This window comes from Sminthopsis crassicaudata, chromosome 1 (genome assembly GCF_048593235.1).
Source record: "Sminthopsis crassicaudata isolate SCR6 chromosome 1, ASM4859323v1, whole genome shotgun sequence".
In the NCBI taxonomy this organism is placed as follows: Eukaryota; Metazoa; Chordata; class Mammalia; order Dasyuromorphia; family Dasyuridae; genus Sminthopsis; species Sminthopsis crassicaudata.
Genome location: NC_133617.1, coordinates 50,839,890 through 50,866,198, shown reverse-complemented (window position 1 = coordinate 50,866,198; position 26,309 = coordinate 50,839,890). Strand labels below are relative to the sequence as shown.

Below are 26,309 nucleotides of genomic sequence, written 5' to 3'. Positions count from 1 at the left end.
TAGGTGGTACAGTGAATAGAGCACCAGCCCTGAAGTCAGGAGGACCTGAGTTCAAATCTGACCTCAGATACTTAACACTTCCTATCTGAGTGACCCTGGGCAAGTCACTTAACCACAATTACTTCAGGAAAAAAAATTTTAAATTTTAAAACTTAAGAGGAAAAGAGTAGAGCAATACAGAACATATGGGATGATGGAATTGGAATAGATTCTAGAACAGAGGAAAAGAACCTACATAAAGGTTTGAAAGGACCTCAAAGATCAGTGAATTCAGTCTCATCTGATGAAGGACATTACTGAGATCCAGGGGAGCTGGTCCAAAGTCCCTGAGAGAGTCAGAGAACCACAGACTTCGCGCTTAAAGGGACTCAATGGCCATCTAGTCCGATGCACCCATGGAAAAGAAGCCATTGACATGTCTATTGCCTTTCCCCAACAATTGGAAGCCTGGACCAGTGAGCAAGAACCCATGATTTTCCTGGCCATCCATCCCACTTTCAAAGGGCTTATGGACTAGATATTTTCCCTGACCTCAAACTTCAAATGGTCTCTCTGGCCTATTCATCCCCTGCCTCTAGCAGCTCCTAGGCTGTGATTCTGGGAGCAAACAGACCAAAGCTAATCCTTTGCACACAGTCCTTCAAACTACATCCTCCCCAATATTATTTTTCTTTAAACTAAATATCCCCCATTACGTCAATCTGTCTGTGTGTGTGTCTGCCTATCTGTCCGGAGATCTTTTTGTCTCCTGGAACACTCTGAGGGTGACAGGTGGAAGCTAAGGAAGGTTTTGGCCCTGGAGGGTCTGGGTGGGGCACAGATGCCCCATGGGAAAGGATGCTGAAGGTGGGTGCCACAGTAGCCAGTGGTCACCAGGAGGCAGGTTACCCTCGGGGCCTGAGGTCTGGGAAAGGATGCTCACACGAGATACTGGTCCCGGATTTTCCGCAGCTGCATGAGGTCAGGCTTGAGGCTGTTCATGCGCTTGTCGATCTCCCGGTTGTCGGCCGCCTGTGCCCGCAGGTCCTGCTCCAACTTCATCTTGCTGTCGTGAATCTCAGCTATTCGGGACTTGAGTTTCTCAGAATTCATGAGGATTCTGAAAGGAGTGTGAGTGGGGGCTGTTATAGTCCCCTAGCCCCAGGGACGCTCTGGACATGGCATGTGGGATGTCAGGGAAAGGAAGGAGCCTCCTAGACTATCTAGGGCAATATTTTCCATTATGGACCGGGAAACTTAACACTTAAGAGGGCTTCACTTTCTCAGGGTCACCAAGGAAGGGAATGGGGCAGGGATATGGATTGCTATGAGGGGATCTTTAGTCAGAAGCAGGACTAGGCAAGGTTATGGTACAGATACCCATATAGGGACAAATGTCCAAGGTCAGGGGGGCAAATGGAAAAAGATAAAAAGGGGGGGTCCAGAAAATGGGAAAGGGAAAAGTATGCAAGTACAGGGAAGGAGAGAGAAGAGGTGGGGAGAGAGTGAAGGCCCTCTCTGCTCCCAGAATTCCCCAGGGCTCAGCAGGCTGGATCCCCACTCACCTCTGAATCTCCTTCTCGTTCCCCTCTCGCCGGAAGCGTTCCAGGTAATCTTTGCTGCACTTCTCCTGTGTCTGGCCCTGCTCCTCGAAGATTTTGATGGTCTCATTGAAGGCCTCAATGGCTGTCCGCTTCATCTGCAGCTCCTAGGAATGGAGACAGGCAGCAGTGTGTCAGAGGTTTGGCCTTTTCTTGCTGAACTGAGCCAGCAGTGGGGGCTCACCCCCGAACGACCTAGCTGAACGTCTTCCATATCTCAGCAGCCCACCCTCTCCCCCTGAGGGGAAGGCCACAGGAATCGTCCTCGACAAGCCTTTCAGAGAACAGAATCATCTTATAAAACAGGGTAAATAGTCACAAGGGCCGAGGAATTCCTTCCCTGTGACTGACTTTGTAAAAATTAAAAGTTCTGTCTCATTGTTATAGGTTCTCAATGCTGAGAGGGAGCTTAGACTATCAGTGCTGGAGGGCACTTAGAACCTAGAATGTCAGAACTGAGGGAGAGCTTAGAACTCAGAATGTCAGAATTGATGGTTTAGAACTCCAAATGTCAGAGTTGGGAGGGAGTTTAGAAGTTATTACATTAAATCTCATGATTACAAATTGGGAAACTGAGTCCTCCAAAAGGAGAAGGAATTCACAAGAGCCCCATAGTAAGTGTGACAGAACTGGACTAAACCCCAGGTTCCCTAACTTTCCCACTCCCTGTTCTCCCCATTCCACCAGACTTTCTAGCTACTGTTCTGGGTGCTATATGGTAGGATTAGGGTGGGAATAGCTATACAGAGGAAACGTATGTGGCCAGTTAATATATATTTAGCATATTCTGAAGTTTACATTTATCACTTACATGAATTTATGGTCACTAATTTTTTTTGGATACTTGCAAATAGCTCTAAGTGGTAGGCACAATAGTTAATTTTAATTCCCATTTTACAGATGAGGAAACTGAGGATATTCCTTAACGTTGAGCTAAAATCTGTCTTCCTGTAGTTCATCCACCCATCCAAACCTCACAAAGCCCATGCTACATGTCAGGCCTGGAACTGGGCGCTCTCAGCATGATCCCCTCAGCCTTGGACCAAGCATACGCTAGGAACCTGAGCCAGGTTCTGGAGGCTGCATCAGGAACCTCGTCCCTCCCACCCATCCCTGTTCAGCCGGGGCCTCCAGCTTTGGTCAGGGTCCTTGCCATGAGTCCCCACAACCTCCACTTAGTGTTTTCAGAACCAGGCTCCTTGGATAGTGGGCAGAGGCCTGATACCTGGGAAGTGCGTGTATATTCCTCATAGAGCAGGTCGTATTCCCGACTCTTGTCCTGATACTGCTGATGATAAACCTTCAGCTGCTCTCCAACAGCCTCGACACTATCCTCCTTCACCACCTGGTCCTGGGGGCAGGGGACAGACACGGAGCACATGAAAGGTGCTGAAAAAGCTTAATTTTACCCATGCCAGCATAATAACAGCAAGGTGCATTTATTTAACAATTTGAGGTTTGCAAAGTACTTTCTATACATTAACTCATTTGAGCAAGAGAAGTCACTTAGGGAATCAGGAAAAGCAAATACTAAGAACCCGGGGCTCAAAGCTCTCAGTGGAGGGCTGACTCTATTAATTCAGGTCAATCCAAAAAAGCAGTAATTAAGCACCCACTAGGTTCTAGGTACTATAGGGACAGAGATGGCAAAACCCAGAGCCAGCCCCAGGGAACTTGCATCTACAAAAAGTAGACAGGACAGCAGTTGGCGTCACGCAGCCTTTAAGGACCACTTTCTTTTTATAGAGGAGAAAACTCTTTGCCCACCAGGTGACCATTCAGGCTTTTCCTAGGTGGGGGCACAGGAAATGAGTGAGCACTGATGGAGGGTTTCTAAGAGACAAGCAGGGGGCCTTCAAGCCAGGGCAAGGGCACAGGAGTGGGAGATGCAGCTTCCAGATGGCATAAACCCGACAGCCACTAGTTAATTCTCTGAACAAGAGAGTCAGGATCCCCCCCAAAATGGCCCGGCTTATGTACCTAGCCATTTACAAGTGGACCCCCTCATTAGACTGTATGACCCTCACAGCAGGAACTCTATCTTTGCCATGCTTAGCCCAATGCCTGGAACACAGCAGGTGCTTAATAATTGCTTACTGACTAGGGCATAGTAGGCGCTTAATGAATTCTTGTTGACAGAGATGGGATGAATCTCATGAGACAGATAAAATGTAGTAGAGATACATGCAAAATCCAGCCTGGCTTCAGAAAATTTAATTGGCTGTTAGCTGGGTAAGGGGAAACAGTGGCGAGCGAGCAGTTCAAGCTGAGCTCTGCCGGCTCCCGGTCATCCCCACTGCACCAGCTGTGCTCCCTCCCCTCCCGGGCAGGGCCCCGTCATCCCCGGACCTGCTGATATTTGGACACTGGATAGAGCAGGCGAGTGTCCAGCTTGGCATTGTACTGGGCCAGAGACTCGTGTCTGTAGTGGGTGATGAGCTCCACCACGGAGCCAAAGGTCAGGGGCTCCGAGAAGCCATACTGTCCATCTCGATGGAAGACTTTGATCAGCTTGTTATTGCCGCCCTTCCTGCAGAAGGCAGAAAGTGGTCAGGAATCAGACAAGCCTGGACCACGTTGAGACCCCTCCTGGGGGTTGTGGCAAGCCAACAAAGTGACCCCTGGAGCCGCCTCCCTTGTCTCTCTGGATCTCTCCCCTGAAATGGCTCCTGCAGACCCCACCATTCCCAGAAATCAGAGTTGGGAGGGTGGCCAACAGCTGGGGAAATGGATGGGGCACAAAGCCAGAGCTTGGACCTTCCCAGCCCTCAGTACCTGAGAGTCAGTGTGTATTCACCCTGGATCTTGCTCGATGCATCCCGGACTAAGAAGGTACCATCTGGAGTGTCACGAAGTTTCTCATTCACCTCTTCCCTGCAGGGTGGACAGGGGGTCAGATCTTGGTCCAGAGGGGCTACCCTGGCCAGAAGCCTTCCTTTTGGCCCTCTAAGAAACCCCCAGGCTGCAGATTCACCATTATTCTTTCTCTGCCTGAGGCGCTTTCCCTCTCTGTTTTTCTTCTACGTCCAGATCTCAAAGCCCCCCCCCCCCCATCCCACCTTTTTATTTATTTATTTTTGCTGAGGGTCACTCAGCTAGGAAGTGTTAAGTGTTTGAGGCCATATTTGAACTCAGGTCCTGCTGACTTCAGGGCTGGTGCTCTATCCACTGAACTACCTACTGTCCCTACTTAAAGCCCTTTGATCCTCATAAACAATTCAGCATGGACTCCCATCCCATGTCCATTATACAGAGGGGAAAACTGAGGTGGAGAGAAAGGAAACAAAAGTTCCTCTCATCACCCACCGAGTTAAGACCAGACCTCCTCCTCCCCCCTCCCAAGCTAGAAGCTTCCATGTTACCTAGAAATGTCTCCCCAATACCACTCGGCTTCCTGGAGGGGAGCATTGCTCCCATTGGACAGATTGCCAGCCTGGACCTTGGGTTTGGGAGGCTTTGGGGGCAGAGCTGAAATAAAAGCAGGCTAGTGTCAGACCGGGACGGCCCCCAGGGATCCCCCTCCCAGAGCCTACTAGCATTGGAGATTTAGAGCTGGGAGGACTCTTACACCCTTCAGGAGCAGAATAGTTGTTTTACAGATAAGGAAACTGAGCCCTGGAGTCCCACAGCTCTAGGCCAGGACTGCAGGCTTCCAGCCCATTGTTCTATCCACTATGGCAGGCTGCTTTTCTGGCTCAGGAGGACAGCGACAATGGGGAACATTCTTGAAAGGAAGGAGGGAGGGGCCCAATGGTCTTTACCTGGAGGTGGTGGCTCCTGCTCCTCCTCCTGGTCCTGCAGCAGCATTTCCAGGAACAGAGCTGAGAAGTCCGGGGTCTGCTCAGGCCTGGGGGGGTAGGGGCAAGGTCAGGGGCAAGGTGCCAGCTTCCAGGGTAGCCCTGTGGCCACTGGGCCCAGGGGTGGGTGAGCAGGGTGGCATATGTATCTCTGAAGACCCATATTAGCTACATGGGTACAGGACAGGGCCCAGACCTGTGATGTCACTGGTGTAGGAAACTCCTGGGCGAGAATTCCCTCCATCAGTGTAGGCTGGCACCTTCTCTCAAACTCGATTTTTTTAAAAATTTATTTATTATTTTCCCCCAGTTACATGTAAAAGCATTTAACCTTTTTTTTTTTTTTTTTTTTTTTTAATTTTTGACTTCTAGGTTTTCTCCCTTATCCTTCCTCCCTCTCTCTTTCTCCTCCTTCCCTCCCTCCTTTCCTCTCCTTCTCCTTCCATCCTTCTTTCCCTCCTTTATCCCTTCTTCCATACATCTGTCCCTCCACCTCTTCCCCTGCTCTTTGGTCAAGCACATACATACCCAGAGGCCGGCAGTCTAAACAGGAGAGGTCCAAAGATCTCACCCAGGGCCCGGGAGCCCAGGCCGCTGCCCTGTGCTTGGGCCTGGGCCTGCCGGGCCACCCTCCCCAGGTGCTGGAGCAGGAAGCGCAGAGTCAGAGCATTGTGCAGGGGGACGAGGGGGGGCTCCAGCACCGCCTGCAGCTGCTGCCTCCTCCACCCCACTGCCGCCGTGGCTGCGGCTGGACTAGTGGTCTCTGAGATGAGACACATAAGAATGAATGAGCGGGGCCTTCCCAGCCTCCCAGCCATGGTCTCCAGGGATGCCCACAGCAGGAGCACCATGGCTAACCAGGCCCAAAGTCAGCCGCCTCCCTGACCCAGGGACCTCCTGGACTCCCATCTCCCATTGTAGGGGACGTGAGCATTCTTGCTGTCCGTGACTGTGGAGACAGACATAAGGGACTTACCCTGCAAAGCGTGAAGAACATCTCCATGGACTCCAGGTGGTACTAGGGGCCTGGGCAAAGCTTGTAGGTAGCTCTTCAGGGCCTCAGAGAGAGTGGCCACATCCCACTGATCCACGTCACTCAGAGTCCAGTCTGCCAGGGGTCGGGACATGGGCAAGGGGATGATTGCTTTCTGCCCCAGGGGCCAAGATGCACCCACTCACCCACCCCACCCAGCCCAGCCCCAAGCATCAGAACTTGGGCTAGAGACAAGGCAAAGCCACAAGGGCACCCTCTGGAGACCTCTCTCCACTGGCCTAGGACCCAAATCTCTTTCTAGAAGGAGGGGAAGAGGAAGGAGGGCGAGCAAAGTCCCCAAGGAAGGGTGTTCCTCACCAATTCTCAGGGGCCGCAGCTCAGAACTAGATGGTCTGTAGAGCATCTCACTGTCCAGTCCTGCAGAAGGAAGGTTCAGGTAATGTTAAAAAAACAAATCCATAGCGAGTTTCTCATCAGCAGGATGTGGGGCAAAGCGGGGGTCAGAAATCGTTTCGGACGACTTTCCGGAAGCCAATGAGACAAGCCCCAGCCAAGAAAATTGCTAAGAGGGATGAGAGGTGCTGGTTCTTAGAACAGCAAGGAAGACTGAGGTGAAAAAAGAGGCAAGAAGTCTGGGGCTCAGAGACATTGCAAGGAATAAGACCACTGGGCCTGGAGCCAGGAAAACCCGAGTTCAAATCCTACCTACTACTTACTAGCTGGGGACAAATATTTTAACCTCAGTTTCCTTGTCTACAAAATGGATAATAATAATAGCACCTGCCTCCCAGGACTCTTGTGAGACTCAAATGAGATAATGTTTGTTAAGGGCTTGGTACAGTGCCTGGCACAAAGTAGGTACTTCATACATACTTATTTCCTTCCCTTCTTCCCAAACAATGAGTGACTGATTCTGGTCTGAAGCCGATGGGGGAGATGGAAGGGGATGGGGAGAGAAAGGAGCCGAGAGACCTCCTGGGTCCAGAGCACCCTTACCTTTGCGTTCAATGGCTTCCACCAACTTCTGAAGGATGGGTGGGGCCACCTCGGGGGGCACAAACTGCTCTGGCAGGTCAGGGAGCAGAGCACCAGCTGGAAAGAAAAGAGAACTTTATGGCCACAAAGTTAGGATCTGGACGGTGTGTCTGAAGTTTGGTGGGCCTAGCTGGAGGAGACCTGAGTGGTCCCAGGCTGCTGAGGGCAGCAGCCCATTTACCCGTCAATGCCCATTCCCTGAAGAAAGCAGTCCCTGGGAGGTGGGGGGCCCTTGAGAGAAGCTGGAAATGGGAAGGGGATGCAGGACGATCTAACCCAGACTAAAGTCAGTAGCTAGACCAAGAAAGAAGAAAAGCCTGTTCCAAAAGAAAAGCAATAGACACCTTAAAACCCCTTTTAATTTAATAGAGAATATGCCCTCCTTTTTGGAGGCTCATGGTCATTCCCTCTCACTATGATTATCCTCCCTGACTTTGGGCTTTCCTTCCACAAATACTTTTGGTTTTTTTTGCAAGGTAACTGGGATTAAGTGACTTGCCCAGTGTCACACAGCTAGGGAGTATCTGAGGCTGGATTTGAACTCACCATCTCTGCCAAGAACTACCAAACAATGTGTTTTTGTCAGCTCTGGTCATGATCCATTCCCAGCTCTGCCTCAACCTACCCTTCTGCCCTGACTTTATGCCCTTTTTGCTCTCCCATATTACATATGACTCCCCTCCTGGTGAATCAAACTTGTCTCTATATACACTGGTGCACCTCATATCAATTTCCCTCCTCATCCATTTCCTACAAAGGATATCCCCACAGGAAGCCTTTCCTGATCATACCCTGACAACCCCCAGTTGCTAATGTCTTCATCCTACCATTTTTTTTTTTTTTTTTGCTATATATTCATTCTGTACCAGTGATTTATATACATGCTATTTCCTAAAAGAATATAAATTCCCTTAGGGTAAAGCTATTTCATGCCCAGCTTATTGCCCATCACACAACAGGGGCTTAATAAATGCTGGTTATGTAACCGACTGAGTGACTGAAAAGACAGGTTGGGACCAAATTGTGAGAGTTTTTAAACACTTTATTTTGTTGGTAGAGGCAAGAGGGAGCCACGGGAGTTTATTGAGTAGGAAAGTGACATGATCAGATTGGAACTCAAAGAAAAAGAAATTGCTTTGGAAGCTGTTAAACGGTACAGAACCATGTACAAAATGTGGAGGCCTCCCTCTAGAGACTTCCTTCCAAACTGATTTAAATAATTCTTTTTTGGGGGGAAAGGCAGCATGGGATAGTGGATAGAGCCTTGAGATTGGGAGGAAAAGAGCTTGTTGTTATTATTATTATTTAGCCATAGATGATTTGCCCATAGTCACACAGCTAGTGATAATAGTATTTGAGGTGGATTTTAAACTCATATTACTGACTCCAGGGCCAGCAGTCTATCCACTGCGCCATCTAGCTGTCACAGGAAGAAAAGAGTTTGAATTTCATCTTTGACACATACATTTCTTTTTCTTTTTCTTTTTTTTTTTTTTTTTTTTTTTTTTTTTGCATGGCAAGTGAAGTTAAGTAATTTGCCCAGGAAAGAAAGATAAATTTATCTCTTTTTTTGAGCTATTTGATACGTATTAATGACCGTGGGTAAGTCATTTCACAACTTGGAGCCTCAGTTTCTCCAATTGTAAAATAGGCAATAGCAATTATGCCCCAACCCTGATTTGTGACAATCAAATGAGATCATAACCGGTAAAGTACTTAGTAGGGTACTTAGAAACATAGTAGGTGCTATATAAATGTTAGCTATGACAATTATGTTAACATGTAACTAGGAGTAAGGCATCTCATATTTCTGATCCTTGGTTTCCCCAAATATAAGATGGGGATAATAACAGCATCCCTCCCCTCCAGGTTTATTGAAAAGATCAAATGAAATAACTGTAAACTGCTTAGTACAGTGTCCCCGGCACTTAGCAGATGCTACATAAATGTTTGCTATGATGATTATAACTATGTAACTGTGGGTAAGCTGGCTCACATTTCTGAACCTCAGTTTCTTCAATTGAAAGATGCACTGAAACATTGTTACAGTACCCCCACCCCCTCCCAGGATTGTTGCACGGATCAAATGAAACAACTGTAAAGCACTAAGCACAAGCCTGGCACGTGGTAAACACTGCAATAGGATTAGGCGTGATGATTACTGTTGCTGTTAGCATTACTATATTAACTATGTAACCTTGGATAAGCTATTTCTCTGATCTTCAGTTTCCTCATCTGTAAAATCAAGCTAATAATCCCTGTGGCATCTGCTGTGAGGATCAAAGGTCATAGACTGCCTGCTAAAGGGCATCCCCAAAGTCTTAGGGCAGTTTTACGCTACGAGAGCTTACAAGTGCACCAAGACATATGGGACACCCTGGACAGCTATCAACTTTTTTTTTCCCCCCTGAGACTGGGGTTAAGTGACTTGCCCAGGGTCACACAGCTAAGACGTGTTAAGTGTCTGAGACCAGATTTGAACTCGGGTCCTCCTGAATTCAAGGCTGGTGCTCTATCCACTGCGCCACCTAGCTGCCCCAGCCATCAACTCTTTTATTTTAATTACTATGATTGGGATCCAGATCTACCCAACAGCACAACTGACCAACCCTCATCTCTATTTTTCGAAAAGGAGAGTCCAAGTAACCAGCTAAATGCCTTACTTGAGTGCAGGTAAATTATAAATATAAAGAGGCACTTTTCTGATGGGCTGGGGCAGGTGATGGTCCACTGCCCTCCAGGACTGGATCTCAAACATTTTGTTATTGTTCAGTTGTGTCTAACTTCTTTGCTGCCATTTCCTTCTCCAGCTCATTTTACAGATGGGGAAACTGAGGCAAACAAATGAAGTGAATTGTCTAGGGTAATACAGCTAGTAAGAGGCAGAGACTAGATTGACTTGGGTCTCCCTGACTCCAGACCCAGAATTCTATCTACTGGGTATCTGTCTCAAAGATTGAGTGATCACTTTTTTGAGGAAAGCTACCCAAGGAGTTACTTTAAAGGTACAGGTTATAAAAGAAGCCCTCTGAGATCCTAGAAGACCTCCTGGGAAAGGGAACCAGTCCATTCTAAAGATTGTAATGGGAGAAGGACAAGGAAGTTGGCCATAGACGGATGCGCTCTCCAGATTTGGAAAGAGATTTCAATGGATTCAGAGAAAAAATAGGTCAAATCCCATGGGATCATGACCAGTTTTTTGAGAGCAGAGGCTTTTATCTTTTGGGGCAACCCTAGCACTTAGAAGGCCGCCTGACATCTAGCAGGCACTTAATAAATGCTTTGACAACAGGAGAAGGCACTTGAGTGTCTAGTACACAGTGGACATTTAGTAAAGGCATGATGACTAACTACAGGAGAAGTCAGCAGGGCTTCTAATACACAGTGGGCCTTTAATAAATGCTTATTGATTTACAAGAGAAGTCAGCAGAGTGCTTAGTACACAGTGGGCATTTAATAAATGCTTATTGATGACTGGATCAGGAAGAATGGGAAACTCAACTTTTCCAGCAATTTTTGTCAAATAGTGAGTTTTTATCGCAGAAGCTAGGGTCTCTCTGGGTTTATCAAACACTATATTACTATGTGTCCTGTGATCCTAACCTATTCCACTGATCCACTACTCTATTTCTTAGCCAGTACTAAATGGTTTTGTGAGTACTACTTTATAATATAGTTTTAGGTCTAGTATAGCTAGGACACCTTCATTTGCATTTTTTCCCATAAATTCCCTTGAAATTCTTGACCTTTTGTTCTTCCAAATGAATTTTATTATTATTTTTGGGGGGCTCTGTAAAGTAATTGGTATGGCACTGAATAAGTAGATTAATTAAGACAGAATTGTCACTTTTATTATATTACTTCGGCCTACCCTTGAGCACTTGATAATCTTCCAATTGTTTAGATCTGACTTTATCTGTGTAGAAAGTTTGTAATGGTGTTCATATAGTTCCTGCTTTGTTTTGGCAGGCAGACTATGAGAAACTCTCAAGAAAGAAATTCTGAAAATACAAAGAGAAACAACCTTCTGAGGACAAAAAAAGAGAAGGTTCCTGGTGTGATCAATCAACCTAGTAAGCATGTATTAAGTTCCTACTGTATGGAACTCTATGAACACAAAGATGAATCAAAGCACAATTTCTGCCCCAAGTCTTTATACTGAAATTTTAAAAGGCAGGAGCAGCTAGGTGGCACAGTGGATAGTGTACCAGGTCAAGATCAGAAAGTCCTGAGTTCAAATCAGATACTTACTAGCTGTATAACACCATTTACATCCCTCTTTCCCCTCCAAAAGAAAGAAATTTTAAAAGACACTTACATACAGAAGATGGAAGCAGACGTGGGTAAGAGAAGATGAGATCACAACTGTAAAATGCTTAGCACAGTGCCTGGAGTACCATATAATCATCAGCTATTATCATGATGGATAGGAGAGCATGGAGGGCCAAGTCTCAGAGTGAGGGGAAAAGGCCCAGGACAGCAGAAAGGGCTTTTTGTTGCTGCTGTACAGGGCCGATGATGAAAGCAGGGATGAGACAGCAGCTGAGGCGGGGACAAGATTAGAACCGACTGCTTTCCTGGTCCAGTTCACTCCCCCTATCTCACCTTATTCAGAGCCACCATTTCTTCCAACACAATATCATCCTACAATATTCACGCACCAGTGTATTTAGCATTCTCTGCTCAATGGGTTCTTCTGGATGGATAATAATTATGGCCAGAAAGAAGACATAACTGCTCTGAACTTTAGGCTGGAAAGGACAGTGTAAAAATTACTGAGAGAATGTTGCTCTTGGAGATGTAATGAGAGGGAAATAAGCGGTCCGCTGTCTGTCTTGTCTGTGACCAGGTCCCCACTATGAATCACATCCTTAGGGATTCAGAGAACGTGGAGACGTGGGGAAGGAACCACAGGATGGGAGCAAAGCTAAAGTCGTACTTCTCAAAAACAAACAAACAAACAAACAAAAAAAACCAGTGATGGGGAAAAACACCATCATTATCATTTCTGGGCCAAATTGTATTATTAAATATATGGCCAATGAGTATCAAGAAAGGGAGTCCCAGACTCAGCTAGGTGGCGCAGTGGATAGAGCACCAGCCCTGAAGTCAGGAGGACCTGAGTTCAGACCTGGCCCTTAATACTTCCTAGCTGTGTGACCCTGGGCAAGTCACTTAATCCCAATTGTCTCAAGAAAAAAAAAAAAAAGAAGAAGAAGAAAGGGGTCCCAATGAACCAAGCTCAGACTGCCTTGTACTCTTTCTTCCAAGTTTTCTAAAAGTGGCAGATGAAGCAGTACAATAGCTAACATTTACCTGGGTTTTTCTGTTTTGTTTTTGCAAGAGTTTGATAAAAATATCTCATGCGCTTCTGGAGGAAATGACAGAAAAATAAGACTGGATTTGGAGTCAGAACAGCCGGACTGGAATTGTACTTTTGTGACGGATGATGTTGGGCAAAAGGATCCCTGGGCCTCAGGCTTGTTGTGGAGTGGAGGAGCAGGACAAGGTGATTTCTGAGGAGCCCAGTGTGTCCCCCACCTCTTACTGGTCCTGCTTTGCTTCTACATGCAGCTCAAAGCCTCCCTCCCGTAGGCCTCCCCTGCTGAGGGGGACGCTGCGGCTCTCATTTATGCAGCATTTACCCTGGGGCCTCCCTATTAGCCTTTCTTTTTATCATCAGGACTTTAGCACAGTGCCTGGGACAGAGTCAGCAGCACTTGATAAATGCTAGTCTCTGCCAGAAGACCACCCAAGAGGGGCACCCACTGCCTCTCCAAGACATCCTTTGGGGCACTTCTGCTGTTTACTAGTTTTTCCTGACATCAGGCCTCAATCAGCAGCTTTCATTCATAGTTTCCAGGGTCACACTTTGTCCTTCTACCAATGGCAAACTTTCAAAAATTTGAAAACAACTATCCTATCTCCCCTCTTCTCCCCCATTTTCCCTTTTCCAAGCTAAAGCCCCAGTTATTTCAACTGATCTTAGCACAATATAGCCAGGCACAATGGGTAGAAGTTGTAGGGGCAATTGCTGTTCCACAGCTGGAAAAACAAGAATTATCCAGAAAGAGGGAGAAAATTCCTCTTGTTCCAGATCTTCAAGCAGATACAGGATGACCATCTGGGCCTGACTATGTTTGCTGGGATGGGGATGGGGGCAATTCCAGCCTTTTTTAAGGTACAGGCTGAACTAGATGAACTGGAGGTCCTTTGATTCTGTGAGCCCAGCACACACTGATACACTTAATAATAGGACTACAGGAATGAGAGACGGATAAAAGGAAACTGAACATAAACAATTCCGTGCAGGAAGGGTTGCTAGAACCCAGAATGTCAGAGCTGGGGGGGGGGGGGACTTAGAACCAGGATGCCAGGGCTGGGAGGGCCCTTAAAACCCAGGAGGTCAGGGCTGGGAGGGCCTTGGAACATTGGATGTCAGACATAATGCACACACTGTCAGTCTAGAAGGTTCCCTCATTTTCAGATGGAGCAGAGGCCCACAGAGACAGGACTTATGTCTAGCCAGGTTTATACCCCAAAGGTATCCTCTTCCCAGGGTGGAGTTGGGTACACCCCCACCTCACTGCCAACCATCCCCACTCCAAACCCCATCCGCAGGCCCTGGGCCTCTTCAGTTTCAGATCTTCCAGTTTCAAGTTCTTGGAACTCGCTCCTTGGAACTTCCCCCCACTAGCCCCACCCCCCACCTCCGCTCCCAACCCTCCCCAGCTCTCCCAGGAAGGGAGTCGTCCGTCCTTCTCCTTTCCAGACTGGCTGTTACCAGGGAGGGGAAAAAGCCCTGGCAGGAAGCCCACTGAAGCAGAGGGGGGAGGGAGCTCTTGGCAAGAGATACTCAGGGTGAGGGGCCCCATGGAACCAGAGAAATCCAAACCCCACCCACCCAATGGCCTGGAAATCCAAGAGGCAGTGAGGGGGAAGGGGGTGGTGGGAACGGGGTAAAAGCTTTTACAGGAGAGGAATTCCAGCTGCTAAGGGCAGAAGGCCACAGTGTGACCCTGGCAGAAGGTCTCTAGGGACTGGGGAGGGCGGGGGGAGAGCATCGCCCCAGATGCGGGCTTCCTTCTCCCCAACCCTGCTCCAGGAATGTGCTGTGTCAGCAGAACCCCAGTCCTCCTCCCCTCCCCCACCCATTTCCCCCCAGATCCGGCTCCAATCTGAATTATGTTTCCTGCCAATTCTATCTCCAGGGAGCTCAAGGAAGAGACAGAGAGAAAAAAAAAGAAAGAGGGGAGAGGGAGGGAGGGAGGGAGAGAGAGAGGAAGAGAGAGAGGAAAAGAGAAAGGAGAGAGAGAAAAGGGAAGGGGGGAGGAAGAAGGAGAAGGAAGAGGGAGAGATGAGGAAGAGAGAGAGAAGTGATATATATAAATACAGTGACAGTGTTGGAATCTGACCTCTGATCCCTAAATTTTGTCCCAGTCCTGACCTCTTATGTATTAAGGACTTTCTCAGCCTGATATCCTGGGCTCTAAAGGCCCTCCCAGCTAGGCAGGAAAGCTCCCCTCAGCAGGCACCTTCTCCAGGGCAAGGGCCATCCTAATTACCAGAACTTCTTTCTATTGTTATACTGTCTGGTTCTAAAGCCCTTCCTCCCCACAGCCTTGGAACACCGGGAGAGACACTGAGCAGGCTCCTTGGAGGAAAAGGTAAAGCTCAGCTCTCTCCAGGCCATCTCTTTTCAAGGGAACTCGGAAGCATGGCCATCCTGCTCCTGTCTCCCTATTGTTCCTTTCTCTCCCTTCCCCTCCCAGGTGCAGAGAATTTGGGCAAAGTCCCAGGGCTGCGGGCTCTCTCCCGCCCAATTCCATCCCTCTGGCCTCTGATGGCTGCCGCCATGGGCCCCAAGCTGGCCCTGGAACAAGCTTGTCTTTAAGCAGTGGGAGGACAGTCTCCTGGCTGCCAGCATCCAGCAGGAGGGTGTGACCACAGGGGCCGGGAGCCCAGGCTCCTCTCCAGATTGTGCCCGTCCTCAGCTCGCTCTATCTGGGCCAGGGAGGGAGGAATCCTGGCCATTGATCCACCACAGTCTAACCCCAACAAGCTGATGGGTAGGGTCATTCGGCATTGCAGAGGCAGAACCAAGCATCCCACTCAAAGTCAGTGCCCTGTGCGCCATGGGCGGCTGCTTCTCATTTCTGTTGCTGTTGTTCCTAAATAGCATTGGATGGTTTGCAAAGCCTCTCACATAACCCTAAGAGACAGGGAGTACAATTATTTTTTTTTTCTGTCTCCATTTTACAGATGAAGAAACTGAGGTTCCTCCAGCTAGGAAGCATCAAACCCTAGTTCTCTCTGCACTCTGACCTACCCCCCACAAGGCTCTTTCCCACCACACTTTCCATTTTCTCTTTTGGGCTTCCCAACCACCCAGTAAGGAAGCCAGAGCAGGGGTTTTTCTGTCTTTTAGAAGAGGAAACTGAGGTTCAAGAAGAAGACACTTCCCCACGGTGATCCCGAGAATATATATTAATTCCCTGGTAGGGGACTAGAAGGAACTAGGTGGGGGCAGAATGACCAGGCTTTGGGAGGAAGGGCAGTGATTCCAGAGGCGGCTCTCCCACCTCCTGTCTTGGCCACTGTTAAGGAGACGGGAAAAGCTTCCCTGACTTTGGGGCCCAAATGAAGGCACATCTGTCCTGCCCCAACAAGCCAGATGGGGTAGACTCGTTGACAGAGAATGAGAAAGTCTGGGGCAAGTCCCCACAGAGCTGGGCAGGACCAGGCAGCCTGCTCCCATGGCAGGAAGAGCCAGCACAGGCTGGCCTATCCCATTTGCAAAGCCCAGCCCCTAGCCCTCCTCCTCCTCCTCCAGGAAGCCCTTGCCCACTGCTTCAGCTCTCTTCCCTGCCCTCCTGGCAGCAGACCACTCCGTAAAGACCTTAGATCTGGCGTCAGAGGCCTCAAATTCCTACATGGACTTGAGGAATTCTTTTTCTTTCTCCAAGCCTCACTTTCCTCATGTGAAAATCAAAGGAGGTTGGACTGGATACTCGCCTTTCCTCCTCATACACTGTCTTTACTCTTCCAGCTCACCAGCTAAGTTAGGGAATTTAGCCTGGAGCTCTGTAAGGAGAGGGCCTGCTTTTTTCCCATCACCCTCCAGTATCCAGCAGGGACTCAATAAATAGCTGACTTAGCAAGGACATGATCCCACGCTCTTTCTCCTACTGCACAGGCTTCCCTGCTTGGATCGGAGAAAAATCAGGGAATCCTCATCTTTCAGAGTAGCAAGAGTCCCCAGAAGCCACCAATCCAAAAAAGAATCAGTCTTCTATACAGATTCTCAATGGCTCCCCAGCCTCTGCCACTGAGGGGCTGCCCTCCCCCTCTCAAGGAACATTTGGAGCAAATCAAGCTCAAATGGCTCACAACAAGGCAACCTCAAAAAGGCTTCAGAGCTTACCTGGCTCCGGGGAGTCCCGAGGACGGACAGGCCCTGCCCCTGGTGTGGCAGGCAGTGGCCTGTGGCCTCGGGGACGGTGGGAGGGCAGGGCAATCTTCACGGGCCCCAGGTACTCCACGTAGGTACCTGGGAAGTCTCCCTTCTGCTTGGTTCGCTCGTTGACGCCTAGGATCCAGCCGATGTGGTGAGGGCTCTGCTCGTCCCCATCCTGGAAGCCAAGCGCCTCCAACGTGCCCTTGCTCACCACTAAGATGTCTCCAGGGAGCAGGTCGAGGTCCTCCTCACGCTCCTTGTGGTACTGGTAAAGGGCCCGGTACTGGAAGCCCTCAGTACTGCCCATGATGTCCAGGCCAGGAGTGGTGGGACCCCTCCTGGACCAAGGGAGACAGGAGCTCAACTATGGGCCAGAGGCCACATGGCCGGAGAGCAGGGGCTTGGAAGTCCAGCGAGGAGAGTGTGGCAGGGTCAGCAGAGCAGGGCTAGGGGCCAGGCGCCCTAGCCACTTTTCCGCAGCTTGAAGCCCCGGTTTAGCCAGATGATGGAGCAAAGGGCTAGTATCACCACCATACTCTGGCCCTTGGGGAAGACGGGTTGCCTAGGCCCCAGGGAGGAGTGTCTGTGCTCAGGATGGGCCACGTCTCTGACGGGGAGCTGGTCACGATCTACAGGGGAGGAGACAGAAGGGAAAGAGACAGAGAGAGCCGTTAGTACCAATAGAGGGAGCCTATGTGGGCTCGGGGAGCACCCCCCCCCAGCCAATACAACCAGGATTCCAGAAATGGAGGGAGGACAAGGCTGAAGGCAGCTAGTCTGTCCCACCCCAGTCCCTTCCATCAACCTTTCAGATGGCAGGATAAAAATGGATAGCCAGAAGGGTCCTAGACATCATCTGCTCCAGCCTCATGAGGAAACTGAGGTAGACAGAAGGTAAGTGACTCACTAAGGTCACACAGCTAATGAGCTAGTCTGAGGTTGGATTTGAACCCAAGTCCTCCTGACTCCACTTGCATTTGTCTTCCCAGTGCCTAACACACAGCAGGTATTTAATAAATGCTGATATTGATTAATTCCAGTCCAGTTTTGCAACTCCCTATTCAAATGACTTGGAAAAGCCACTCTTCCTAGTTTTGTCTCAGTTTTCTCATCTGTAAAATGGAAAGAATATTTGTCCTATGGGTTTCATGTACTTGTTACATATGATATACCTGAGCACATAGAGCACATGATATAAACGTGTGCTATTATCTATCCCACTTTGGCAGGCCCAAGAATCCCACAAAGACTTTTCAGATGAATGTTTTCAGATGCATCGAATAAAATACACAGGATTACAAAGGAGACCTGGGAACTTGTTTTTTTTTTTTCATCGTAATAATTATTAATCCTAAAAACACAAGTTGCCAGGGTCCAGCCCTGATCTATGAAGGCCCAAATGCACAGACTGGGAAAAAGGTGCTAGCCCCTAAGGGAGGAGATCACAGAGAGAATCTAGAACGTCTGGGAAACTGGGGGGGAGGCAAATGGGGTTTCTCCTTGAAGGGCTTTTTGGCCCTTTGCCAGTGGGCCAGGGCTCTGGGCCGACTAGGTAGGGCATCCAGTCTACCCTCAATGGCATAAGAAGGAGGAACCTTTGAATAGTGGAGGACAGAGGAAACAGGCCTGCTCTGCTTGGCTCCTGAAGCTAAAGCCAGATGCCAAGGGTGGGGTCTTGAGAGGGGTCAATTTTGCCTTAATTTAAAGAAAAATTCCCTAATCTTCAGGGCTGCCATCACTGGGGGTGTTTTTTATTCCGCTACCAGAGTTTTCAGGAGTATTCCAATCCTACCACTCTGTGATCCCAGGATTCCACCAGCCACAAGCTGAGAGGTAGGATTCTGGACGGCTGAGCCAGCCGGCTCTCCAAACAGCCCCCAAAGAGTATCAGGTTTAGGATCAGAGAGGCCAGGTCGGAATCTAGCACTTTAGGTAATCAGCCAGGCTCTCCGATCCTCAATTTCCCCATCTGTAAAATGAGGGGATAGAATGTTCTCCCAAGTTCCCTTCCAGCTCTAAGTGCTCTGTTCTTAAGGAGCGGCTTTGGCCCCTATCCCAAATTGAAAGGGACTGCCAAGAACTTGCTGACTCCCTACAGATGTTGAGGATGAATGAACGTGACACAGTTCACACCCCTCCCTTAGATTCAGAGACAGGCCCCGGGGTAGAACAATGGCCCCTCTTCTCCCTGCCTGCAACTCCCGCCCATGGGGAGAGGGGGCTCTCTGGGGCCCAAGGTTCTTGAGGAAAAAATCACAGATGGGGGGTGGGGGTCAGGTCTGGAAGGGAAGCTATGGAAGCTCCAGAGCTGCAGAAGGAAGAACAAAGCCTTCGGCTTGGCAGGGAAACCTGGGGGGGGGGGATACCTGGGTTCTGCCCTTGCACAAAACAAGGGGCTTGGGCTGGGTGATCTCTCAAGTCCCTCCTAGCTTTCTGTACTTCGGACCTAGGATATTACTGGGATATTAATCTGTGTCTTTTGGGGACCATTTAGGCTAGTGCTTGCTCTGTGACTCCAGAGACATCCCTTTCCCTTCTCTCGGCCTCCATTCCCTTCCTTAGCTTCTGGCTGGGAGATTCCCGAACCCATGGATTCACACACCCTACCCCCACCCTGATTTCCACAGAAGCAAAAGGAGAGGGAAAGCACCAGCCAAGAGGGCAAGGTTGGGTCTCCCCTACTCTCCCCGCTCCCAACCCACATTTATGTAATTCATGGATACCTCTGGTGTTCACACAGTCCGCCCGCTGCAGCCTTACACAAGGCCACTCACACGTGTTTCTTTCATAATCATATACCTTCTCACTCGTACAGACACGTGCACATGCTGCACACTCCCCACATTCATGGGGTTCCCCCCTGCACACATACAATGCTCACCATCCCCCCACACCCTCACCTTCACAAATATTTCTCTGTGCACACCACATGTACATGCACGCTGTATATCCCCCCCCCCATTCAGGGGCTCCCCCTGAACACATGCATATTACATGTTCCCCCTCATTCAGGGGCTCCCCCCTGCACACATGCACATTGCATACCCCCCCAATCAGGGGCTCCCCCCTGCATACATGCACATTGCATATCCCCCCCATTCAGGGGCTCCCCCCCTGCACACATGCATATTCCCCCCCCACTCACAGATCTCCCCCCTGCACACAGACTCTCGAATGCAGCTCTCCTGGAGCATGCACACTCAGCAGAGAAGAGCCAGCCCCATCATGCTGCTGCAAGGAGGGAGCTCTGAAGCCAAAGGGAGGGGAAGAGGCTCAGCTCTGTCTGAGTCCAAACCCATCCCAGGAGGCCCAGTGCCAGCGGGGCCCTCCTGGAAGGGCTCTCCGCCAAGCCGAGGGCGGGGAAGGGGGGCCGGAGGGCTGGGCATCTCAGCTTTCCCATCTCCCCCAGGCTGGGCTTCCTGCCCCAGAGCATCGCCCGCCTTGCTCTCCTCCCCAAAGGCCAAGGCTCCACATGTCCCAAGGGCCCGTGGGCGGGAGGGAGCGAGGGAGCCAAGAGCCCAGGATCTCCCGCTGCAGGGATGCCCTCCTTCCGAGGGCCACTCGGGGACGGGGACCGGACTGTGCCCTGGATGGGTCCGTGGGCCACAAGCCTGACAAGAGTCACAGCCCTGGGGGGGCCTAGAGCCTGAAGGGAGCGTGCACCATCCGGCATGAAAGGCAGCCCAGGCCCCAGACTACGTGAGCTGGGAGAGCCCTGGAACAATGAGGGGTTACCAATCACCTTGTTTTCAACTGGGGAAACTGAGGCCAACACATAGAAAGGGGCTTGCCCAGGGTCCCGCAGGATTCGAATCTGTGATTTTGACCAGAGCCCTTGTGACCACGGCAGAGTCCGTCCCATGTCAGGTCAGGGGAGGAGGCCGTCAGAATCCATCAGGGATCTCCGGGGCATCCTCCCCTCCCCCCCAAAACCCCAGCCCCCACCCGGCTCTCACTTACTCCTGAGCCCCATTCTCCTGCCCCGCGGGGACCCTTTCCCTGTCTTTCCCTTACATATAACAGACTTGGAGGCCAGGCCCAAGCGTCCTCCCCCCCATTACAACCAGGCCCGCCTCCCCCACTACAGCCCGGGACCTCCTAGGACTCCCTTGCACCCTAACTCCCCGGGCAGAGCCAGGAGCCCCCGCCGGAACATGAGGGCGCCCCTCTGTGTCCCCTGCGCGGCTCCAGCCCCGCCTCCTCCGGATAGCTCGGTCCCTGTGCAGTGGGATGGGGGAATCCCCAAAGCCCCTTCCAGGGGTGCCCCCCACAGTTCTGACAGTACGAGCTCCCCCTGAGCCCCGTCACTGACAGCGCGGAGCCGCCCCGGGAGGGGCTCAGTCCCCCCCGCACGGCCGGGGTTCCCCGAGGAAGGAGCCGGCGCCGTCCCCCTCTGGAGCCGCGACCCTCCCGGGGAGAGCGCCCCAAGTACAATTACAGCGCCGCGGACACAGACTCCTCAGCGCGGTCCTCCTCGGCCGCCCCTCCAGACCCGCTGCAGCCCGGAGGCCCCCGAAGCTCGGTCTCCGTTCTGCACGGCCGGGCCCTTCCCAACAGCCGGCGCCTCTTCCCGGGGCAGCCCCCCAAGTCAGTGCCCCCTCCCCCGCCCCGACCCCCCACCCTGCAAACCGGCCCAGCCCTCCCGGAGAGCCCGGCCCGCCGCCGCCTGGGACCCACCTGGTCTCCTGGTCACCCCGAGCCTGTGGCGCGGTCTCCACCTCCGGCGGCGGCGGCAGAGCGGGAGGAGGAGAAGCAGGAGCGGGAGGCGGCGGCAGCAGCAGCGGGATCCAGAGCCGGGGCTGCAGCCATGATCTCCAGCGAGCCGCTGAGCCCGCCCCCGGAGGGCGGGGACAAGCGCTGCGCAGGGAGTCACGGAAATAGCCGAACGCTCCGAGCCGGGGAAGGGGCGGGGCGGGGTGGGGGGAGAGCCGGGCCTGCTCCCTCACGGAAACTACCGAGCCGCAGAGAGAGGAGGACGGGCGGGGGGACGGGCCCGAGAAAGGAAGAGGCGGTGCCTGCGCCCTCCAGGAAAACGCCGAGCTAGCTCAGGCCGGGGGCGGGCGGAAGAAACTGCGCCCGCGCCGGGAGCTCACGGACCACTCCCTCTGCCCAGGCTCGGGGTGGGGCCCGGAGCGCTGGGGGCGTGGCCTGGTGCTCCTGGCCCCGCCTTCCCCTAAAGTCTTTGGGAGAAGCCCCAGCCTCCGTGCTCCAGACCCTTCCGGCCGGGGTCTCTAACCCTCAGCTTTCTCCCCAGGATAAAAATAAAGAAAGCTTTATTTAGTTTGCGAATTTCCCCTTTTCCCTTTGGTCCTTCCAAGCCCCGCAGGGGTGGAGGGGGCGCTATTATACAGATGGGGAAACTGAGGAAGGGAGAAACCGCATCTGGGAGGGCCACTGAACTCCCGGCGCCCCCCCGCGGGGGGAGGGGGGCCCACGAACCGCAAAACCCCATCTTTGTGCTGTCGGGCCCAGCTCCCGGGCTCTCCGGCCGAGACACGGCGCGTTTTGCCGGGAGGAAACCGGGGCAGACGGAGTGGAGTGACCTTTTTCCTGGTTTTTCTCCTCCTTGGTGTTTACCTTTTGTTCTGACTTTTCTCTCCCAGCCCAATCACGAAGAAACGTGTATTTTAAAAGTTAATCCACGCGTGTAACTAGAAAAAACAATTAAAAAAACTCTTTAAACCAGGATGCAGCGGCATTCCCGCGCTCACGCGGCTGTCCCCCACGACGTAAGGACCGCCGACCACGAGCGCCGGGAGGCTGCACTGCTACGGCTATCCCGTCTCACCGTCCAGGAAACTGAGGCAAAGAGCCCGAGGCTGAACTCGGACCTCCCCGTCCCACGTTCCGGGCTCTGGCCACGGCTCCTCCCAGCGCAGGAGGAAAACCAGGAACCGCGTGGGAGGCAGGCTCCGTCCCTGCCCACAGCACCCCAGCAGGGGCCCCGGTCCCGGTGTCTGGGTGCCGCCGAGTCCCCACCCGAGCTGCCCGCGCCTTTGCCTCACTCACGTCCTCAAGGGAAGAGCCGGGGTCTCTGCCATTCACTCATCTCCTTCCTCTCCCCCAAATACCCGCTACTTTAAAGTGGATCTCCCCTCCCCCACACGAAGTCTCCGCCTCCTTCACGCGGGGTCTTTAGCTCCCTCTCACTGTTAGTCTCCTAAGGACGGGGCCCAGGAGAGATTAATCCCGCCTTTCCCAGTCCCCTTCACTCTTGTTCCCCCCATCCCATCTTCCTCCAAGTCTCTCTGATCTGGGTCTCCTCCCCTCAATTTTCTACCACAGGGGCTTCCTTCGGCCAACGCGCCCTTCCTCAAACGGACATTCTGTGGGCTCCCCCAGGAAAGCCCTCCGCAGTATCCCCTCCCTTCCACCCCGCCCTCATTCCCCAGAGAGGGGACCTCCCCATCTTTACACCAGCGGTCCTCAAACTGTTTAAACAGGGGCCGGTTCCCTGTCCCTCAGACTGTGGGAGGCCGGACTAGAGGAAATACAAAAGCTCACTCTGTCTCCGCCGCCGCATAAACGTCCTCAGCGGGCGCATCTGGCCGGGCCGCAGTTTGAGAACCCCTGCTTTACGACAATGTCCACCCACAATATGGGGACCTTTTGCTCTGGATGTGGTACCGTTGCCCCACCCCCAGCGCCGGGGTCAGATGCCCTTTCTCTTCTAACTCCCTTTCTCTCTGTGGGAACAGGTAGCCATACCCGGGGGCATTGGCTCAGCAGGGTGGGGTGCCATGAGCCCATTCCCCGTCCGTGGGCCAAGCTGTCTGGAAGGGCAAGGCAGGCCGGAACCTGCCTCTCATTAGCATGGGTTAATGGGCTGGCAGAGTTGCCAGGACTCTGTCTTTTAGTGGCTGTTTTTTTTTTAAACACCTAGTTATGTAACGCTCAAATTGGATAACTGAATAGAGAAGTGCCTAGGTCATTCCAGTGCTTTTCCTGGGGGCAATCTCTCTCCACCTGGGGGTGCTTAACTTCCTGCACTTTAAATCCCCCTACTTTCCCAGACCACAAAGGAAAAGGTTGCTCACATGGGCCCCTAAGAGAGCCCATAGCTGGCCCTCATGGATGCATCCCAAGAGAAGTTCCTAAGGAAATCTATGTAAATTAATCTCCTCTGGGGAAAAAAAAAAAGGTTGTTTGAAGTGGGCTACCGTGGTGGGCAATGCACAAAGTGGGGAGGGGTATCAGTGGACCCCTCAAGCCAGAGACCCATGGCTTGTTATCTCCCTCATTAGATAGGAAGATCCTCAAGGGCAGAGACTGCCTTTTCCCTTTCTCTATATCCCCTGCTTTGTTAGCAACTTAGAAGCAGGGAGAGCTGGGTCAGATACATAGTAAGCATGGCAGCTACATATTAGTAACTGTTTCAGGAGACAAACTAAACCAGTGCAGGGTAACCCACAGGCCCCAAACTGCTCAGTGAATTAGGGGGGATGTTCCCCAAGCATGGGAAGTCTTCCTCTGGAGAAATAGGCCCATGAGAACTATTTGTTCTGATGGCCGTGAAGGAGGCAGAAGCAGGGAGAACTGAGTCAGACACGAAGGCTCCAAGGTCGGGGATTTCCATTACCAATCATCTTGACTTTTATCCTGCCACAGGATACAATGACACTAGAAGACAAAGTGAGGCTGACAATTTTATGCAACTCTGCCTCGATTAAATCCAATTCACACCGGAGTCAAGGTGCTGCTGAGTTCCGACTGGAGCTGCCCTATTCCTTGTCATTGGTCTTCTCCAAGGAACAAAGGACAAATAACAATTGTCCACTGGTTAGCATGCTAGAGCATACTCTAGTGGTACAGATATAGAACCTTGACACTGACCTCTCCCCAGTCCTGAACAAACCTTCATTCCCATTCCTCTCCTTCCCTCCTCTCCCGACCTGCCCACTCCTTCCATTGTGTCTCCTGGAACTCCCCAGCTCTTTAATTAGCAAGCTTCCTTTCATTTAAAACTTCTTCCTCTTTTTTCTTTTCATCTTCTGGCACTGGAGGAGATCTGGCTCCTCCCAAATGACACAGACACCTTTCCAGTCAGTACTAGTTGCTCCTTCCCTCATCCCCATATCCCTCCCCCAGTGAACACTCAGATTATTCCTTGCTCCCTCTTTCCACTGTGTAGGTTCTATATATCTCCACTATTGTCACTCAGCAGCTTCTCCTCCCTTGAGGTTTGTGAGACCCAAATTCATCCTCCAATCCACAGCCTGGTAGTTATTGTCTACAGACTCCGGAGACACTCTTCTTTTCACAATGAGTTCTGTGTCTGGCTCACAATCTCCCTCTCCACCCCAATTTCTATTCTCCTATTAGGTGACTTCAACATGTATGCTACGTGACAGTTCTTCATTGTGAATTGATCCAACCATTCTGGAGAATAATTTGGAACTATGCCCAAAGGGCTATAAAACTGGGCATATCCTTTGATCCAGCAGTGTTTCTATTGGGCTTGTATCCCAATGGAATATTATTGTTCTGTAAGAAATAATCAGCAGAATGATTTCAGAGAGGTCTGGAGAGATTTACAGGAACTGATGCAGAGTGAAAATGAGCAGAACCAGGAGATCATTATACAAAGTAACAAGAAGATTATGTGATGATCAACTATGATGGTCTTGGCTCTTTTCAACAATGAGGTGATTCAAGACAATTCCAATAAACTTGGGATGGGAAGTACCATCTGCATTCAGAGAGAGCTATATGAAAACTGAATATGGAACAAAGCATAGTATTTTCACTTTTTGTTTGTTTGTCTCTTTCTCATGGTCTCAGTCTGATTTTTCTTGAACAACATGACAAATATGGAAATGTTTAAAAGAATCGCCCATGTTTAGCCTAAATTGGATTGCTTGCTGTCTTGGGAAGGGGGAGGTAAGAGAAGGAGGGAGAAAAATTTCGAACACAAAATCTTACAAAAACAAATGTTGAAAACTATCTTTACATATATTTGGAAAATAAAATACTATTGAAAATTAAAAACAAAAATGTTTTCCAATTCTTTGGTTTATTCAATGTTTTTTTATTGTTGTTTTGTTTTTTGGGGTCTATTCAATTCTAACACTCTATTCTCTCATTCTCCCTTTGATGCATTTAGTTTTGATACCTGGATCTTGCCATCACCTACATGTCCAAGAATATCCCTTTTTACCTAACTCCCTCCCCCCCTAAAATACCCATCTTTCACTCTCTTTAAGCCCTCTATGAATTTGATAAACTCCAACAACCATTCCTGTTTAAAAACACTACAGAGGACAGGAATAAATGGATTTTTCCTTAAAACAATCAGTAGCAATTGTTTAAAAGCATCATAAGTAATGGGAATAAACTAGAGCTATTCCTAATAAGATCAAGGGTGAAACAAGGTTGCCCACTATCACCATTACTCTTCAATATTGTTTTAGAAATGTTAGCTTTGGCAATAAGAGAAAACCCTCAGT

The 26,309-nt window shown here is 50.6% G+C and overlaps 1 protein-coding gene across 3 annotated transcripts in view; it reads right to left on the bottom strand.

The window, feature by feature from the left end:
• The window catches only part of PIK3R2 (phosphoinositide-3-kinase regulatory subunit 2), a 28,960-nt gene extending 6,446 nt beyond the window's left edge, over positions 1 to 22,514 (bottom strand). Inside the window, exons 1-13 of one of the 3 annotated variants that reach the window (XM_074302476.1) lie at positions 22,441 to 22,514; positions 16,831 to 17,492; positions 7,368 to 7,463; positions 6,729 to 6,788; positions 6,354 to 6,485; positions 5,906 to 6,140; positions 5,342 to 5,427; positions 4,943 to 5,048; positions 4,356 to 4,454; positions 3,930 to 4,110; positions 2,806 to 2,931; positions 1,545 to 1,687; positions 923 to 1,099 (exon numbers count right to left, since the gene is read on the bottom strand). In XM_074302476.1, coding sequence (XP_074158577.1) covers positions 923 to 1,099; positions 1,545 to 1,687; positions 2,806 to 2,931; positions 3,930 to 4,110; positions 4,356 to 4,454; positions 4,943 to 5,048; positions 5,342 to 5,427; positions 5,906 to 6,140; positions 6,354 to 6,485; positions 6,729 to 6,788; positions 7,368 to 7,463; positions 16,831 to 17,170 — 1,781 coding nt within the window. In that variant the 5' untranslated portion in view covers positions 17,171 to 17,492; positions 22,441 to 22,514. Of the gene's footprint in view, positions 1 to 922; positions 1,100 to 1,544; positions 1,688 to 2,805; positions 2,932 to 3,929; positions 4,111 to 4,355; positions 4,455 to 4,942; positions 5,049 to 5,341; positions 5,428 to 5,905; positions 6,141 to 6,353; positions 6,486 to 6,728; positions 6,789 to 7,367; positions 7,464 to 16,830; positions 17,493 to 20,008; positions 20,119 to 21,540; positions 21,702 to 22,440 lie in introns of those variants that run through there. The other 2 variants (XM_074302471.1, XM_074302481.1) reach the window with 2 other exon arrangements.
• Positions 22,515 to 26,309: the final 3,795 nt, after the last annotated feature.